The sequence below is a fragment of the Hylaeus volcanicus genome, chromosome 3 (assembly GCF_026283585.1).
Source record: "Hylaeus volcanicus isolate JK05 chromosome 3, UHH_iyHylVolc1.0_haploid, whole genome shotgun sequence".
Lineage (NCBI taxonomy): Eukaryota > Metazoa > Arthropoda > Insecta > Hymenoptera > Colletidae > Hylaeus > Hylaeus volcanicus.
This window is the reverse complement of record NC_071978.1, coordinates 9,791,759-9,809,464: the sequence shown is the minus strand read 5'-3', so window position 1 is coordinate 9,809,464 and position 17,706 is coordinate 9,791,759. Positions and strand designations below refer to the sequence as shown.

At 35.3% G+C, this 17,706-nt stretch overlaps 1 protein-coding gene across 2 annotated transcripts in view; it reads left to right on the top strand.

Annotated features, from left to right (window-relative positions):
* The window catches only part of LOC128874440 (uncharacterized), a 346,195-nt gene that overhangs the window by 320,167 nt on the left and 8,322 nt on the right, over positions 1-17,706 (top strand). For both annotated transcript variants that reach the window (XM_054119240.1, XM_054119241.1), the window contains 4 exons: positions 8,558-8,715; positions 10,928-11,062; positions 12,901-13,106; positions 16,000-16,221. In XM_054119240.1, the coding sequence (XP_053975215.1) occupies positions 8,558-8,715; positions 10,928-11,062; positions 12,901-13,106; positions 16,000-16,221 (721 nt within the window). The remainder of the gene's footprint in view (positions 1-8,557; positions 8,716-10,927; positions 11,063-12,900; positions 13,107-15,999; positions 16,222-17,706) is intronic.

Here is a 17,706-nt window from a genome sequence, read left to right as displayed (position 1 = left end):
GTGCAGGACGGCGGAACAGCTAATAGGGTTAGAATATCATGCAAAAGGATGTCTGAGAGTCAATATGAAATTTTGAAAACAAAACAATTTAAAAACTATGAGTGATTGACATGGTGTGAACTATGTAATTTGAACAATACACTTCTTAAAATTGTATTTTTAGGATCTATTCTAACTAAAAAATTACGTTTCGTTATTTAATAAATATTAAAAAAACTAATTTCAAGATGGGTCCTAAACGACCCCACATGTTAGTCTAGAACAACAATAATTTATATTTTGCTTGCTTAACAAATTTCTTTTTGTAATAATTAATTTGAAGTCGTACATTTGACCAAAGAATTTTATTTATCTCATTAAGACACATTTAAACAACACACTTAAACAAACGTCTGGAATCCTTGCAATGTTACAGTGAAACTCCCTCGAATGGCATAAAATAAAGTTCACGGAGGTAGATTGTGTTCTATTTCAGAAATTCTGACAATGACTCATTGCTGCCAACAATATAACTCGAAATGTCGCAAGCAGACTCCTGCTGATCCTGAAAATATATGGCTGGGGAAAAATAAGCGTAGGGTGGCGGAAATTTCTTGGTTACATGGCTTCGTAAAGTTTCCCGTGATTCGTGGAAACTGAATAATCACCACTGGTGTGTATGGATTTTTTATTTGTTTCTCGTCTTTTAATTAGAAAGCCCCTAATCTGAATTTATTTCACCTTCTAATGGAATTAATTAATTTACAAAACTTTCGGTATAATGAGAAAATTTGTTCAGATTTGTCAAATATAATTTATAATTCAAATATATAATTTTTTTTAAATATATCTAGTTGAGATTTTGGCCTTATAGATAAGAAATTTTTATTAACTGATATTCATGATAATATTAAGATTGAATCGTAGCGGTAATAAAAAATAATATAAAATATAATTGTAGCTGCTAATGAAAGGAAATATAGCAAGCGATTGCAATATATTTTTTTCGCAATTTACTTATCGACACTCTAAAATCGACGCGGTTGTACAGTCGATGAGTTTTGTTTATAAGGGAAAAAGAAAGCAGATTGTATATTGTTTTAGAAACTGCAGGGGACTGTCTGGTGCCGACAATCTGGCTTGAAATGTCACACACTTGCGCCATTTAGGCGACCTGAATAGAATCTGATTGAAGAACAGAATATTTGTTGTAGTCGCGTTCAGTCATTGTTTTCTTTCGTTAAGAAAAGATTCGCATTTATTGTCCGAATTAAAACGTGGTTCTCGTGTTAAATTCAACATCGTCAGCAGGATGTTCGGCAAAATATTATTCTTCCCGTTCTTTAATTTCCGGTTTTTCCTGTTTAATCGAAGTCGATTCATCTGGTATCGTATTACCAGGGTAGCCTTTCACGCATGGCAGAAAATTTGTTTTATGGAGGGTCAAAGAACGCCTCGGTGGCAATATTGCGGCAAATGCCATGGACAGGCAGAATGTATCTAAAGGTACACGGACTGGGGTGAAGCGGTAAGGGCGGAGAAGAAAACCTGCCGTTCTCCCGAAGAAGGGACACGACGTTCCCCGGTGATTTGTGGAAAACAAATAATTGTCACCGGTGCCAATCACAGACCTCGTTGGTCGAATCCTCGTCCACGAGGACGCTGTCTCGGGGTAGTCCTTGATGAAAATCTGTCGATTTATTCCGTCGTCCCTTGTCTTTCGACCGTCTCCTACTAGGCTTATATTTAAACGAAAAGAGGTTTATCGTCCTGTGCTTTCTTTCTTTGAGACATAAAAAAGGATTCCTGATCCCCCTTAAAAGTGCTGTCTCTAGGTGAAATTCAAATTGATTCGTTTGCTCTGTCGAATTAAGCACCACCCCAGAAATACAAAGAAATACGGCTACAGAAATTGTCACAACTTGGTGAAAGATGAATGAGTATATAAAGTATACAAAATAAAATACACATTGGAACATTTAGAAGGCAAAACACTGTAATTTAAATTTCCGTTCTTCATCTATGCATAGAAGATAAAATATATACACATCGAATTGAGTAACCTCCTTCTTTTCGAAGTTGATTAAAAATAGGAGTTTGCATATACATCCGCAGTACAATTACGAGTAAACGTTGACAGAAATATTATTTATAGGAGTTACTCTCTCCTTACAAACAAACAAACAAACAAACAAGACATTCAGTTATACGAAGAGTCGTACGAGTCGCAACTCAGCGCGAGATAAGAAACGTTTCGCTGTTACGGTTAACTTAAAGTCTTGTTACACGCGCGCGACGGCAGCAACTTTTAAGCCAAAAGGGATCCTCGGTGAAGTTTCGCCGCGAGCGTATTGGTCTCCGGGCTATATTACTCGGCAGCAGCGAAGATTCAGAGACACCGTAATCATCGAACTTCGAAAACTAAAGGACGATCGTTACCAACGGCGAAGGCTGCTCGATTCGACGCGCGACGAGACAGCCACGGTTCTTATCAGTCGTCCTCGGACATTAGAGCGAAGAATGGAAGAAATAAGGGGGCACTTCAAAAGGCGGTCGCGGCCGCCACAAAGGACCGAGTTTTCATAGTCGCCGATAATTGGACGGGTGGGTGGAGCGGAAAAAAATTAAAATAATCCAGACGACAACGGTGTATTTAGATGATACAAAAGTAAAGGACGCCAGGGGGTCGCTGATCTGCTGCACGCCACCTCACGTAGTCCCTCGTCAAGGTTTTTTCTTCATGCCCTCCGCTAAATCGACACACAGTGCAGCTCTGTCTGTTTTTAAAATACAATTAATTAAAATATGAAAGTTCTTCAACAAAATAATTTGACAAAATAAGTGTATGTTGCACAATTTGTTTTTATATATATTTTTAATTTTCACATGCCCGTAATTTTAATAAAGGTTTTTCAATGTTGATCGAATTGTCGGGGAACAGTTTTGATTGGTACTATTGTTTTAGGTACGAAAAGAATATATAAAAGACATTCGTTGTATTCGATGCATTAGCATTTATTATCATTGTTTAACCGTTTAAAATACACAGATTCTCGTACGATACTTATATACATCTTAAAATAAGAAGATCTAAACTTAAATCACCTTAAACAGAAAAGATACCAAATATAATAATATCAAGATCAATAACTCTTACTTTAATATTAAAATTCACTTCTATTCATTTCATCGATGCATGAATAATTTGTGTAATACCAGCGTGACATTTCCACAAATAGATTCAATAGACGTGAATCTTGAAATAAGACAATTTTGGACTTACACCCCTTCAAACAGAAAAAATCCCAGTTGATCTTTTTCCCTCTCCGAGCATTATACGCAGCCCTTCCGCGCCGACGTTTCTCCTCCACGCCCTCCGCTCTCCAGTTTCGCGCTTATTATCCGAAACTTCCCAAAGCGAAACAGAGTGAAATTCTGTCGGCGCGGAGAACTTTTAACAACGCTACGAGGGCACGATTTCGTGGCTGTCTCTTGTGTCACGCCGACGCTGCGACGAGGTGTTCGCAGGGTGAAGGGACGAGGCACGAGTCGAAGAAAAACGGAAGTCGCGAAACGGTATCTCGGAGAGAAAATATTGATAGGGAAAAGAATGCGTCTCCAAGGGTCGGAGGGGGACGGGAGTGACATCGAAGCGCGAAAAGCCGGGGCAGTAATGTCTGATAAAACGTATGGAAATTGAGAGCGATGGGGGTGTCCACTGGGAAAGTTTAATCTAGCGGACGGTTGAGGGTGACGAATGGGTGAATAGACAAATCGTTTATGCGCGGGATGCGAGGGAATACTATTGTTGTGTGTGGCGAAAAAGCATTCCGCGCGAGTCGTACTGGGTCAGTCGTTACGCTCAACTTCTTAACGGGGTATTCCAGCGTGGAACGTGGTTTTGTCGCTTTTTTCACGCGGAGACTATAAACCTTACGTTGCTACTGGGTATTTTGCGTGCGGTTTTATTCGTGTTTCGTTAACGCTCACTTTGTAAGGGATGATATTAAAATTGACGGTTGTGTCATAATACAAAGTTACGTATATAAATATCGTGAGTTTTCGAATTCATAACATACAATACATGTCGTGAAGCTTTTTTATGTAATTGAATAATATAGATTTATTTATTTCTATTTATTAATATACCTTGAATGCAAGTTCTGCATGCAGGAAAAAGTCCAATATTCCAAATATCTAATAAATATTTTGATCGACATAGTTCCTGGAGAAGTTATTTAATTCATCACAACAAAATATCTTCCTTCTAATCTCGAGTAACTAGATTATAATTATTTTTGTTAATCTAATAAAAATCCTATTGAAGTAGTGTCGCCTACAAATCTCTCCTCTAGTTGATTGATTAGCAATTTTTACAAAAAAGTGCTGACTCTTTATAAGAAAAATAGAAATACTGGTTGAATTGTAAGAGTGAATTTTTTTAAATTGAATGGTTCCGCGAAACGGGAAATTTGTATAATGAACAGAAACTTCAATTTGTAGTATTTCTTCAAGGAAGAGAAACGCGCTTTAAGCAGTTTTGCGCAATAAGCCTATGAAATAGAAATTTCTACCAACGCAACGGAGGAAAAGAGGGAACGTGGAAATCTGTAAACTGCTCTGCGTACAGTTAAGTAGATGGAGGGATAAGAAAGAAAATAGAGTTACAAAAGGGGAAGAGAAAGAAATGTACACTAACAAGTTTACAGAAAGCAGAGAACCATATCAAAGGCTGTACCAAGACAGGATCACGACGTTAATGATAAAGTCATTAGTTAAGGACAAAGCTTTGAAACCACAACTCCTGCAAGGGGGATAACATGAAAGGGAAACATCCAGAATGTAACATTGTGCTCGTTAAATGTTCGTATTAAATATAATTATATTCTTCAGAAAAACTGTATAACTGGCCAATATCTCAATTTTATGATTTGAACAAATAAACGTCCATATTTATTACAATTTAAACGCACAAAAATTGAACATTGTTTAGTATGTATTGTTAAATAACCGTCATAGCTAGATTGCGAATTTTAAGCATTTATGATAGATGCCATTATGGAAAACATATGCAAAATATAAAATATATTTCGTAAATTAACACAGCGATACTAATATCTCGTTTGGTATAATTGCGTATTCTGGATGCATTTAGCATATGTTATTTATGTTTGCGTACGCCATGAATGCGTAATATCTATAGTCTAGTCATAACAGTACTAAATATTCTATATTACCAAGTAACTGCATTCGTGTTGTCGACAAAATATTTGGAGTCTAGAGAAAACAACAAAATATATAAACATAAAACTATAACTATAATAAGTATAAAGATAGAAATATGACGAGCCGAGAAATCCGCGAATACCTCGAAGGGAATTCGTTCGAGCGTCGAAGAAATGAAATAAAAAACCGCGAAACTATAAACAAGCGGAGGGAAACGCAGACGCGTTAAATAGGAAAGAAGAGGGCCCGTGACGGTCCTCGAGAAGGGGGCGGAGGAAGAAAGAATCGTGCTCGAAGATTCAGGAAGAAAGGTGGGAGAACGCAAAAGTAGTGAAAGTAGAGGAGCAAAGGGAGAAAGAGAAGGAGGCAGCAGAAGAAGTTTTATTTCAAGGGAGGCTTCAGGGTGCAAAAGCTGCAGAACAGACGGAGGAAGTTCGTAGTCGGATAAATACGACGAGGGGATGCGATTCCTCTTTTCTGCTTCTCTTGTTTCATTCTGTACGTGTACGTGTGCGTCTGTCCGCCTCTCTTTCTTTCGTTTCGACAAACCGAACCCTCCGCCCAGTTAGAAGTTTCAGGAGTGCCTTGTCACGCGACGCGACAATGTCGCATCGATTCTATCAAAAGTCTAAACACATCCGATTAAATTCAGTTAGGAGGACGCCCGGACGGACACCTTTTGAATCGTTATCAGTTAGCAGCGTGAAAGTCGATGAAATTCGGAGGGAATTAACGTCGCGAAGACGAGTTTGTTGCTTAGCTGGTTTTATTAGAAGTTCGAAGAAGGACTCGAGACTTCAACCCCGAGGCTTTTAATCGAAAGGCTGGCTTGGAAGCGTGCGGCACAGCTCGCGTGCAAACACGTGACGTGCTTTAGCGTCCAAATGGGTTGATTAAATGTGTAATTTGTACATTCTCCGAGGAAACTTTTTCACCCTTCTGCGTGTGAAGGAGTTTAGCATTCCTACGTTAAGCGTGAAAACAACAGATTGTACGATTACATATTAACCGGTTTGCTGGTAGATTAATATATCTAATAGATGAATAATGAATGTATGTTTGAGAATGTATGATTAATTTGAGAGAATACGCGAAAATCGCGAATTTCATTCAATTTTTCGTTGTTTCAGAAGCTAGAGAAGGGGTTTAAAGAATTTTTTTATTTAGAAATTAGAATTCTGTAAGGTGGGATTCTGTAAATTTTTTCAAATTTTGAATGTATAGTAGAAGAAGAAACAAATATAAGATTTCAATTTCGAAACACTTCTTTTCTTTGTTTTTTATCAAGTAGGTGGACATCACTAGACTTTAGAAAATTATTTAAAACTGATTAAGTAGTATCGAACTCTAATTTGTAATTGTGAACTCTAAAATAATGATTGGCTTATTTATTGATTAATTTAAACAAAATTGTTTCGTTATTCTTAAAATAATTCTTGATAGAATTATTTTGAAAAGAATTTAGCGAAATTCGGAAACGTGGAAAAGTTATCAGAGTTCGATTTAAACTCTCTGTGAACTCCACTTTAAAGCCGTTTTTCTCGAAACGACATTTTTCAAGCTCGTTGACATAACATCGCGGGAACCAATAAATAGAATGATTTGAGATTTGACGTTCACATAAAGGAAATACATGCTCCCGTATCGTTTGAATCGAAATCAACTCGATAACTGTCAAAATTTTCTTTTGCTGCTTGCAAAAGCTACAAAAGGTGATAAATAAATCGATTTACATCTTTTAAATGCTATATCCTGTACATTTATTGAATATTATAATTTATTCGATTTAATAACTATACTTAGACACATCAAAAGTTTGTTCAATTTTTTGGTTTACCACCATCTTGTTTGCCATTATATAATGAGAGTATTATTTATAAATCAAATTTTACTGAAAAAATCTCTTGTCAGAACAACTGTGTAACATTTGCTTTAGCTATCAGCATTGTCTTCCTCATTTAGTTCTTCTTTATTAACGCGTAATAATATTTAGTGAATTTTATACATGTGGAACAAGTTACTCGTACTCGACAAAAATTCGTTTATAAGAACACAACTAAATATAACTATCAAATTTTAAATCGAAAACAAAAATTGAAGTGCCGTGATTTTGGGAGACTACAAATTTAGACGAACCTCTCAAGGACACAAATGTTAGTAGTTTCGGATAATTGGTTAATAATTTAATCGGCTTCGCATATTTCGCGTCGTCTAAAGTTCTGGGCGCAATTTGGTTCGCGATGCGTGCACAATTTTCGTTTGTAGAACTCACGGTAGCAATTCTGTGCAGGATTCAGTTTTCACTGTTACGATTCACAGTTGTGGTCAAAGGTATTTGAGAAAATCGAAGCGGAGTTGCCAGAGGTAGCAACTTCAGAGCGTTAGCGTCGACTAATTATCGCGCATTGTCGTGGAATTTCGTACGTTTTAATTGGTCAGCTCGTTAATCGTCGCGTGTACGTGTCATGTGACGATATTCTGGTCGTTCCACGTGACTCTAAGCCAGTGAAAAAATTGATAATCCGCAACGCGCCCGTATTCGATCGGAATACCTCGCTTGTAACAAAGTACCGACTATGATTCAAACAACCAACTAATTATTCCGCCAACGAATATTTATCGATACACTTGCGTCTTCTCTGGACGGTTTACTAGCGTTTCGTGTCACAACATTGACATTATGGCTGAATTTGAACACGCTTAACTTGTATACACAGGTATTTCGATGTCCATAGCAATTACACAATGTAAACAAAGAAAGATCAACATTTGGCTGGCCTCACGACAAGCACTATTTATTACTACACTATTTGGTTCTGGCTTCGAGTCATCTTCATAACCCACAAATGTGACAATTTTTTTATTTAAATAGATTACTGAGGATTATTCTCTTCAGTTTTAATTAACTCATTTTGTAGTGTTATTTCTATCCTACCTAAATTATTCATTCATTACAATTAATTTCACTTAAAATGTATATATCGTCTGAAATCTCGATTTAAACCTTCACTAAAAATCTTAATTAAAACATCTCATTATGGTTTTTTCTGATTAGTAAATGTAAATTTCTTTGTCATATCTATAGGTTCTGAAGACAATTAAAAATTATATTTTAAACGTAATAAATAGTGCTTATGTTGAGTTCCAAAACTTTGTCTTTATTTTCACATTTACAAGCTTCTCTATTAATAAACAAAAGCCGCTCCTAAATTCTCACAAGGAATCATTCCCTGACAGATTGCGCTGGCATTTACCGAGCACTCTGTATATCGAAACGCTAACACGACACGCAAAAAAAATTATTCGATATTCCCCGGAGAATTCCTGTGCTCAGTTCAAAGTTTATTTTCAGTTACTATGCGTCGACTGCTTTTCCACCCCGTTTGGCGCCGCCACTGAAGAGACCCCGTTTGATGCCGCCAACTCGATCCCAGCACCCGAAGCAACAGAAACAACAACCAGCTGCGAACACGGCCACTGTACCGGACTTGAACCAGCTGAAAGTATACAGTGAGTACCACCATGTTTCACGAAACATTTCAATGCCCCGAGTAAAAAAGAACTGAATCGAGTGAAGAATTCAGAAACTTCTGAAACGCAAGGTCCTGCAATGAGATCTGATACAAGTATTTGGCTATTATAAAGAAATAATAATCATCGAGAAGTGTGAACATAATGCAAGACACAAATGAGTAGTTTATTTTGCAAAATAATAAAGGTAATAGTAGCACAACATGTTTGTTAGTATAGGATTTTCCAAAAGTGACTTTAGAATTTTCTTTTTAATAAAATACAATTGGTATATGGAACTATCCGATGGATATAATTTATATAATTTATTTATATATTTACTTAAATTAATATGGCCATCGCGACCACTTTGTCTGGTGTATTTTATTATTCAAACATTGAAACCTTGAACTTTACCTATGCAATGTCACCCTATAGTACTCTATGGAATTTACGCATAATTCTATTTCATTGACAGAATAACGTAAAACAACACTAACTACCATTACTTTTTCTTAAAAACACTTAAAAGAAATACATAAATTCCAATCGATTAAAAAAGATAGCATCTCTTATTTTGTTCACAATAGCCAAACGTACTTTTATCGGAGCTTATGGCAAGTCCGAGTACAGTTCATTAGCTCGAAATTGTGATCATGAGTGTGTCCCGTTGGATGGCAGAGCTTTAAATATAGGAATGTGTAAAAACTGAAGAGCTTGGTAAACGTATTTGTCACGAAACGAGATAGCGACACACGAATACAAGCCGCCATTTGTGTTTTCATTTAAAAACTTTTAGATTATCGGACATGCTTCAGCTAAAATAAAAGTTTTGCAGTTACATAATTGCACGGACGGCGTGAAGAGTAATTCATCCACCAAATGGGATTGAAGTTTGTTGTAAACACACGCGATTTAATGGTGATTCATCTGAATCAGTGGAACGACGCGACGATTTTATTTCAACGAACAGTATGGATCGTGCACGTTCTTTATTTAACAAAATACGTACTGTCGTGGACAATTGAATAGCTTCAAAAGAGAATGGTATATTTATAAATACATTTCATAGTGATATTTTGGTTAAATCACTATGATACACATCACTATGATCACCGTAATACTTGGTTGCTCCTTGTCTGCTTTTAAAATTGTATAATTCAATGAGAATTCTTGCATAATTTAGTAAAACGATAATTAATAATTTGTGTACTCAAAAATGTATTATTTAAAGTTACAGTTAACGAACTGAGGAATAGCAATGGTTAATTTTTAAACAAACTCTTGAAAAGTGCACTCTATCATTCTCCATAAGAGAAATAAGAGCAGCGACTTCGTATACAATAGCTGTACAGTTATGTACGTCATGCGCAGGGTCCTAGAGAGCCTTAAGGCATAAAGAATGCTATCTTTATCTCATACAGTTTTCGAGGAAGTAATGCTTTATGGGGCTCAGCTTGTGCGGTACTATTTTAAAGCAAAGTTTTGAAAGTTTCAAGGTACATTTGATCGCAGGAAAAGTTGATGCTTTGCTAAAAGAAAGACGCAGGACTGGGAAGTTTCTGCACTTTGTGATTTCCCTCTTCCTCTGGCGTTTAACGTGATGTCATCTTAGTAATATTATATTTCAGACTTAATTTATATTTTGAACTTAACTGATTATTTTTTTGCTTTTACCCGAACGATAACGTCGGCTATCTGTAGCTTTTCTAACTCGAGAAAGAAAACTTCCTATTCTGTATTACTGTTGTACTTGAATTTGCTCTTAAACAAGAAAAGAAACAGACAATTTAATGACAATGTTCAATAAAATAAAGATTGCATTCTTATATTTAATTCTTATTATTTTCAAAGTGTTTCTCTTAAGAATTTCGTCACGACGCTTTAAAGTGACCTCTCCAAACCTTCAAGCTATAAATTTACAGACTTCGCGCAAGAGTTAGAGAGATTGAAAATCTAGCTGACTAAACTAACTGATCGCGAGCCGCCACCTGCTGTACCATGAAAAACATCCTATCGCGTCGATTTTCCGCGATAGGATGTTTTTCTTCTCAGAAAACCCCTTCATTGTTTTGTGACGCACTAAGATCCAAAGCCTTCTTTTGTTGGAGAAATGACCCAATTGACAGATTGAAACGACGAATTCCCGTCTCGACGAACAACGGTTAAGTCGAAATTAGTTGAAAATCGAATCGCTGTTTGTGTGTTTCAGGCAACCCGGACATACTGATCTGCGGCAACTGCAGAGAAATGTTTACTGACCTTGGAGAGCTACTCGAGCACAAGCGAAATTACTGCAAGCTGCGGTTTACATGTAAATGTCACACCTTCAACGGAACGGCCCCAAGTATGTACTTGAAAGAAAAGTTCGAGGCAGTCCCGTTTCGAACGCGTCTCATCGACCGATCCAGTTGCTCTTTCGCAAAGAATTCTGGGATTTCCGTCGCGACGCTTCAGCCTTTAAGAAATTTTCCAATAAAGCCTCGACTTTTGTCGGAATTCGAGAGCGCAGTCCATTGCAAAGTACAGGGTGTACATGAAGTTTCTATCTCTCTTGACGATAGGTATAGAAGTTATATTGCATTCATTCAGAAAACAGAAAAATGAAACCAGATTATAATTACTCTTGATATGATTATTTTATTCATATATTTTCCAGTGTGATATATTGACATTAATTTTTATTAAATTCACGAAAAACGCGTTGATAATTGTACACGAAAAGAAATTCATGTATATAAAATTTCATTTCTGGTCCATCAGTTAAGGCCCATATAACAATTAAACATTCCCATAGCTTGTTGCTTGGCGCTACCAGTGTGGTTATGGACAATGCTCTCTGCAAACATTTTTGCTCGCGGATCTACAAATCCCAGTACGTTCATTATTTTCAAACGTGGTACATATCCACTATTGAATGTGCAAGCAGACAAATATGCTGCCATCTCCATTGTTTTCGGCCCATAATGCAGGGTGTTTGTAGCCAAAACCCCGGAGGAGTTGAAGCTTTCATTGTTATGTTCGCTATTGTGTAAAAATTTTACAGAATTTCGACAATCTTTGCATTACAATTGTTGGCTGATCAATTTTGAAACTGATAATGAATATTTGATAGCGTAGTACTGAAAACGAGCTACATATAAATTTTTGTACTCGGAATCTCAATTTTATATAGCATGTTCTTGTAAATTATGTGTTCTGTAATGAACTGGTCACCCTTAAATTTCCTTGTTTTGAAACACGCGTAACTGTGTGTTAGTATCATGAATTTTCTTTTTTTTTAGTTTCCATTAGGAACTTTCTGTACACCCTTGTCCAGCTTGTTGTCACCATTTGCACAGGTGTCATCGATGTCACGTTGAACAGAGCACGTGTAAAAATGAAATTCGAACTGTTTCAAGTGATTCCACACAGCGTTACGATTCCTTTTCCACGGGGAATTGTATTTTGGCGTTTTATCGAGGAATCGAACCTGGTTCGAGGAAAATATTTTCGACCGTTTAGGTTTGTTTAAAACGAGGTGTGCCTTGAACGATCGGAGCAAAAGGATTTTCGGTTGCTCGAGGAACGTTGAACGAAGCGAGCAATGCTAGAAAATAAAGTTTATGCTGGTATATCAAAAATTCAGTGAGAAATAATTAAGAGAGGCTAAATATATCGTTGTTGAATGTACAATCAATACAATCATTTCATTCTTGAAAAGGATCCACGAAGAAGATCCAAATGTTCAACAATTTCAGTTCAAACTGTTTGAATTACCTAGAAGTATCAATATTTATTCCACATACTATATTGGAATTAGACAATAAAAGATTGTTTGTTTTCTTTACTTCTTCAAAGTAATATTCAATAAAGAACCTGTTATAAAGACTCTCATCGTGATCCAAACATAAAAATCGTTGCTCTTTTGTATGATTCTATCTTTAATTAAATAACGTATTAAATAGACGTATTACATTTTTACGTTTATTTGAATGGAACGTCTAAAACGTATTATTAATGCTTGAATGACATCTAAGTTATTTATGCTGAACGTGTCACCATAAACACGCTGCCAGCCAGCGTATTGATAAATGACATTTAGGATGAAATCATATATTAGGATACGCTTGATCATAGAATTAAGATGATTCCTGTATTTATAGTAGTAGAGTGACTTCAAGCGTAAACACTTTATGTCCAAAGGGGATTCCACGACAGCTTTGCTCTGCGTTCTCTGCAAAGTATCTTTCCCATCAGCATGGGAACTGATGGTTCACGCTCAGGCGGCTCACATGATCAACATTTACGAGCTGGGAACTCGGCCTCAAAGTCCAAGATCTGCGCCTAGTCCACCCCAAAGTCCCACCCAGCATCAGAAAGAATCATCACCGTCACCGCAAGACTTTCAGGTACGTTTCATTGCAGCTTTGTCGTTATGCAAAAAATCAATTTAAATTAAAAAATATTGAGAATTTTATTACGCATACTAAAGAGAATAAAATTATTTAAAATATTAATTTAATTCTCGCTTCTATTCTGTTTAAGTATTAGTAAAGTGTAAGCAGTTAAATTCATTTTACAATTGAATGAAACTAAATGTAACACATAATAAGATTCTCAAATATTTAGCTGCTATTTTCAATATCATTTTGCACACAAAATATCATCGTGCAGGAAGTGTAAAATAGAATACCTTGAGTGATACAATTCTGGCAACCTTCCTCTGCATATTATACGCAGCACGGATATTGAATTCACTCAAAGGAAAAGTAATTTCGCTTCAATGGATTTTCTATTTCGTTATTTTTGTTAGCCGAAAAGCGAACGATGAGTGAGTAGTCTTATCGGAATGAACAAGCCCGGCTGAAAGGGTTTGAAAATAAAACAAGATGCCTTCTATTCGCGTAGCTTCAATTCTTGATGTATTTCCGGTTCCGGTTACGGGGATAGTCAAAACGTCAAACCAACAATAGAGTTTTCCTCTCTCATTCGCGTGATAAGATTCTCCCACAATTTTCTCCCCTTCGTCCGTTGTTTTTGTTTAATTATCAAACCCTACAAATCTTTGTCTCTTTACCACCTCGAAGTGAACTCGTGAATTTACTTCAAAATTCTATTCTATAAATAGAATGAAGGAAGAGTAAGTAACCAGTGATTTTATTTAATCAAGGAAGCTTAAAACGCCTTCTTTGGCAACCAAGGTTTGCTCAAAACTTGTCTTTCTTCTAGGTGGAATAGTAAAAATAATTTTCGTAAAATATATTTCCGACAGATGATCATCCCGAATTCATAACGAAATGTATTTTAAATATTCAGGAATCGTGAAGATTGCTTCATCTTGTGATGTCTTTCGATGAAAACTTTCTCGATACAGTTTAAACTTTTTTAATACTCTTGTTCTTCGTGTGATAACGCGCGAATGACTTCTTGGTTCATTATCGTGGTGGATAACTCCAGAAGAAGAAAATTCACGACGTGATATGAGAACCTTAACTTATGTAAAACTACTTTCTATTCTCTTACATATATTATACAAAGTCTGAATAATTTCTTGCAAACATGTCACCTCTAGTGTTCATTCGTGGCTACGTTTGTCATTTAAATTTCTCTTGAACATACCATTAAAAATATTATTTCTTCAATTTTAACAAAAATAATTAGTATTCACTTTGATAATGTCGATGAGATTCATAGTAAAAGTATTAATATTTCCAAGGCAAAACTATTTTGAGACAATACTGCTTCTCCAGTATTTCAAATCAGTTTCTAACATTTTTCATTCCTCTGAATATTTCCTACAAATGCTGAACATCGATCGTGAAATTATTTAAAATTACGTAAAATAAGAACACTAGTCTATTGACCGGATAGCAATAGTTCCAACAATGTCAGTCAATTTAAACAATATGAATTCCCCTCTGCGAAGAAGAAAAGTAGTAAGTAGTAATATCGTCAAGCTCGGCGCTTAAGACAAGTCTTCGGGACTGGAACGAAATTCCGTAACAAAAGAAAGACAGCCTGTCGTCGCCGGAAACGGCGTAGGCAACTTGGCAAAATATTACTTCATCATATGTTTCTCTGTCGATATGTCAACTCCAGAGCACGAACAAGTTATACGGACCTATCAAGAACCAGGAACCTTCATTTCGAATTCCAGGTCTTGAAAGCCCCATTATTATTTTTATTGTCAACGATTCGAAGAATTGGGCTTTATATTAATTTTACTGAATTCGACCTTATCGTAAATGTTTCATTGTTAACTAATAATACTTTCTTCCTTCTGGATGACGATTATTATATAATTCATTTATACAATTAATTTTTATATCATTATATATTATATCTTATGCATTCTTATATTATTGTATTATTGTATGGTATCATTATATAATTCATTTTTTAACAGTTCCTTCAACGCTTAGATAATATTTTTAATAAATTTTATTTTTTCCTTTATCGAAGATCAACTTAATAAAACAATTAACTCTGCGATCAATCATAAATATTTTTCAAATTATAAGGTTTTAGGTATTTTAATGAGGTTGAACAATTGTTTAAAATATCTTCTCTGCACAAGATAAATAAAACAATTGCTAAATGCTATTCCTTTTTTTTTTATTTCTGAAATGACGAATAAATAATCAAATTATTTAATTCATCGAATTACGTAAATATAGCTATATTATTTTTAAAACCCGCCTGGTGAATAATTCTTCCTTAGAAGCATGTGCACACTGAATTATCAACGCGAAAACTGTGCAAGGATTGAACAAAACGTAGCACGAGCAAAAAAGGAAGTAGAATAGGTCCGGTTTGGTCAGCCAGCCGAATGAAAGCAAGTAGAGAAAGATACAGGAGCTAGCAGCTTAACTTATCACTATTGTGACACACATCAGTGTAACAGTGTCACCTGCTGCAGTTCTATTTCATCGCGAAAGGAACATGAAATAGGTCAACTTGGTGAATTCAATTGACCGTGCACTTCCAATTCCTCGGATATATTCAGACTCCTCATTTTTTACCCGCCCGCATATAGACCCTTCGAATTAAAAAGACCGAATTTAATATGAATTTAATGTTACCCTCGAGTGAATAAAATCATATGATAATCCTCGACTACAGTATTATTACTATTATTATGATTATTGTTTTGATTATAAAAGAGACAATATATTATTTTTATTTTAATTGAGACAGATAAATAGTTGTTTATTTTTCGATTCATTGTTTCAAAATTTGCATCTAGATACAAATATTACTGAAACATTGAGCGTAATCGATTGTTCCCGTGTTTGTTGATAGGAAACCAAAGCGTCCGACTGCGAAGAACGCGCCGAAGAAGAGGATTTGGACGGACACGAATTAATACCGTCTCCCGACAGTGGCAAATCAACAGACAACGAGGCAGCTCTATCACCAATTAAACTACGATCTGATGTGAACGGATTGGATCACGAGGAATGCGACGAATTGATGCATGTCGAAAACACCACGCAATCATGCATCATGCACGCTCTCAGCATTGTAAGTACAAGTACCATATTTTCATGAGGGTATTCTTTTTTTGACCAGTTTAATTTGTTTACATAAATATTTCAATTTTTATAAATGTTCAAAATTGATTATACAAATGTTTAAAAATTTGAAACCAATATACCGTTCCATTAAAATTCTTTACAGAAGAGAAAACGAATATGAGATAATCAAATTTGACAGAAATATTGGGTTAACTTACGTTACGTTTATTACGAGGAGTTTGTTGAAATGTAATACTCGGGTATCCGAACGAGGTAATTAAAATCCATTTAAATTCCTTTATTTCATTATTGCGCATTTACTAATTTTACATTCAGTACCGGTTCGATCGGGCTTAATTAAATCGAAAGTAAACGTATTAATTTGTATAAAATTGCTTCCAATTTGGCAGTATATTCCACACAATAACCGTATACGACTTGAAAATCGTCGAAAAATTAATCGAATGGTAAAATATGTACTTAAAAAGCAAGCTTTCACAATCAACTTTTATTAACAATTATGCACATCGTAAACTCTCATCGTGCATATGTTAATATATAAGATCAAAATATTGTACTTTCCCATAATGGAAAACATTTAAAAATACTACAATTCTTATAGAATAATTTCTAACGAATCATAAACATTTTAAATAAAACTTCGAATTGACTTTAGACATCTATCTTTCATAAATCTTTAATAATATTTTAATCCGTTTTATCCCAATCGGTAATCATTTTATCGTTGTTTTTTATTTTTTTAAATTTTCTGTCTTAGAATTTGATTTCCAGTATCTTCATTTGCCTGTATTATTCAGGAATGATTAAAAACCTTGTTGAAAGTAAACAAAACATCAGAAATGACAAAAATCCGATATATTTAATACTATATTTAATACAGAATTACTTGTTTAATATTCAGTTCGTATAGACAGCTTACGAGAGGTACCCCGTTTGAATGTATCTCTTAATCTCCACAAAAAGCGTATATCAAATCCTCTTAAAATTTAAAGAGAAGAAATACTACATTAGCCACAAAATGTTATCCTGCTCCATAAGCTTCTCCGTCCTTATCTACATAAAATGTTGACCTAATATAAATACAAACGAAGACATGCATACGTATGGTGTTCTTAACTGTTATATAATAAGCCTTCTGTAAACCGTCAACATGAATTTGGACAAAATGAGTGACAATATTTTTTCAGATGAAAACAATCATATAACAACACATCGTACAACTCGTAGTTATTCGAATTTAGCTAAAAACCTAAAAATATCACGTAAATCTCCAAATACTTCAAGACACATTACAAAATTAATCATTGATATTTAAAACATTTTACTTAAAGATGGCAATACGCGTCTCTGTCTATTATTAATCAATCTTTCGCAAGAATTACTTGGCGATTCCCAATGTGAAAGACGGTAAATGTGCAATGAAACTTTTCAAGCGTGTATCGCGTCGACGAATGAAAGCCCATCGCAGAAA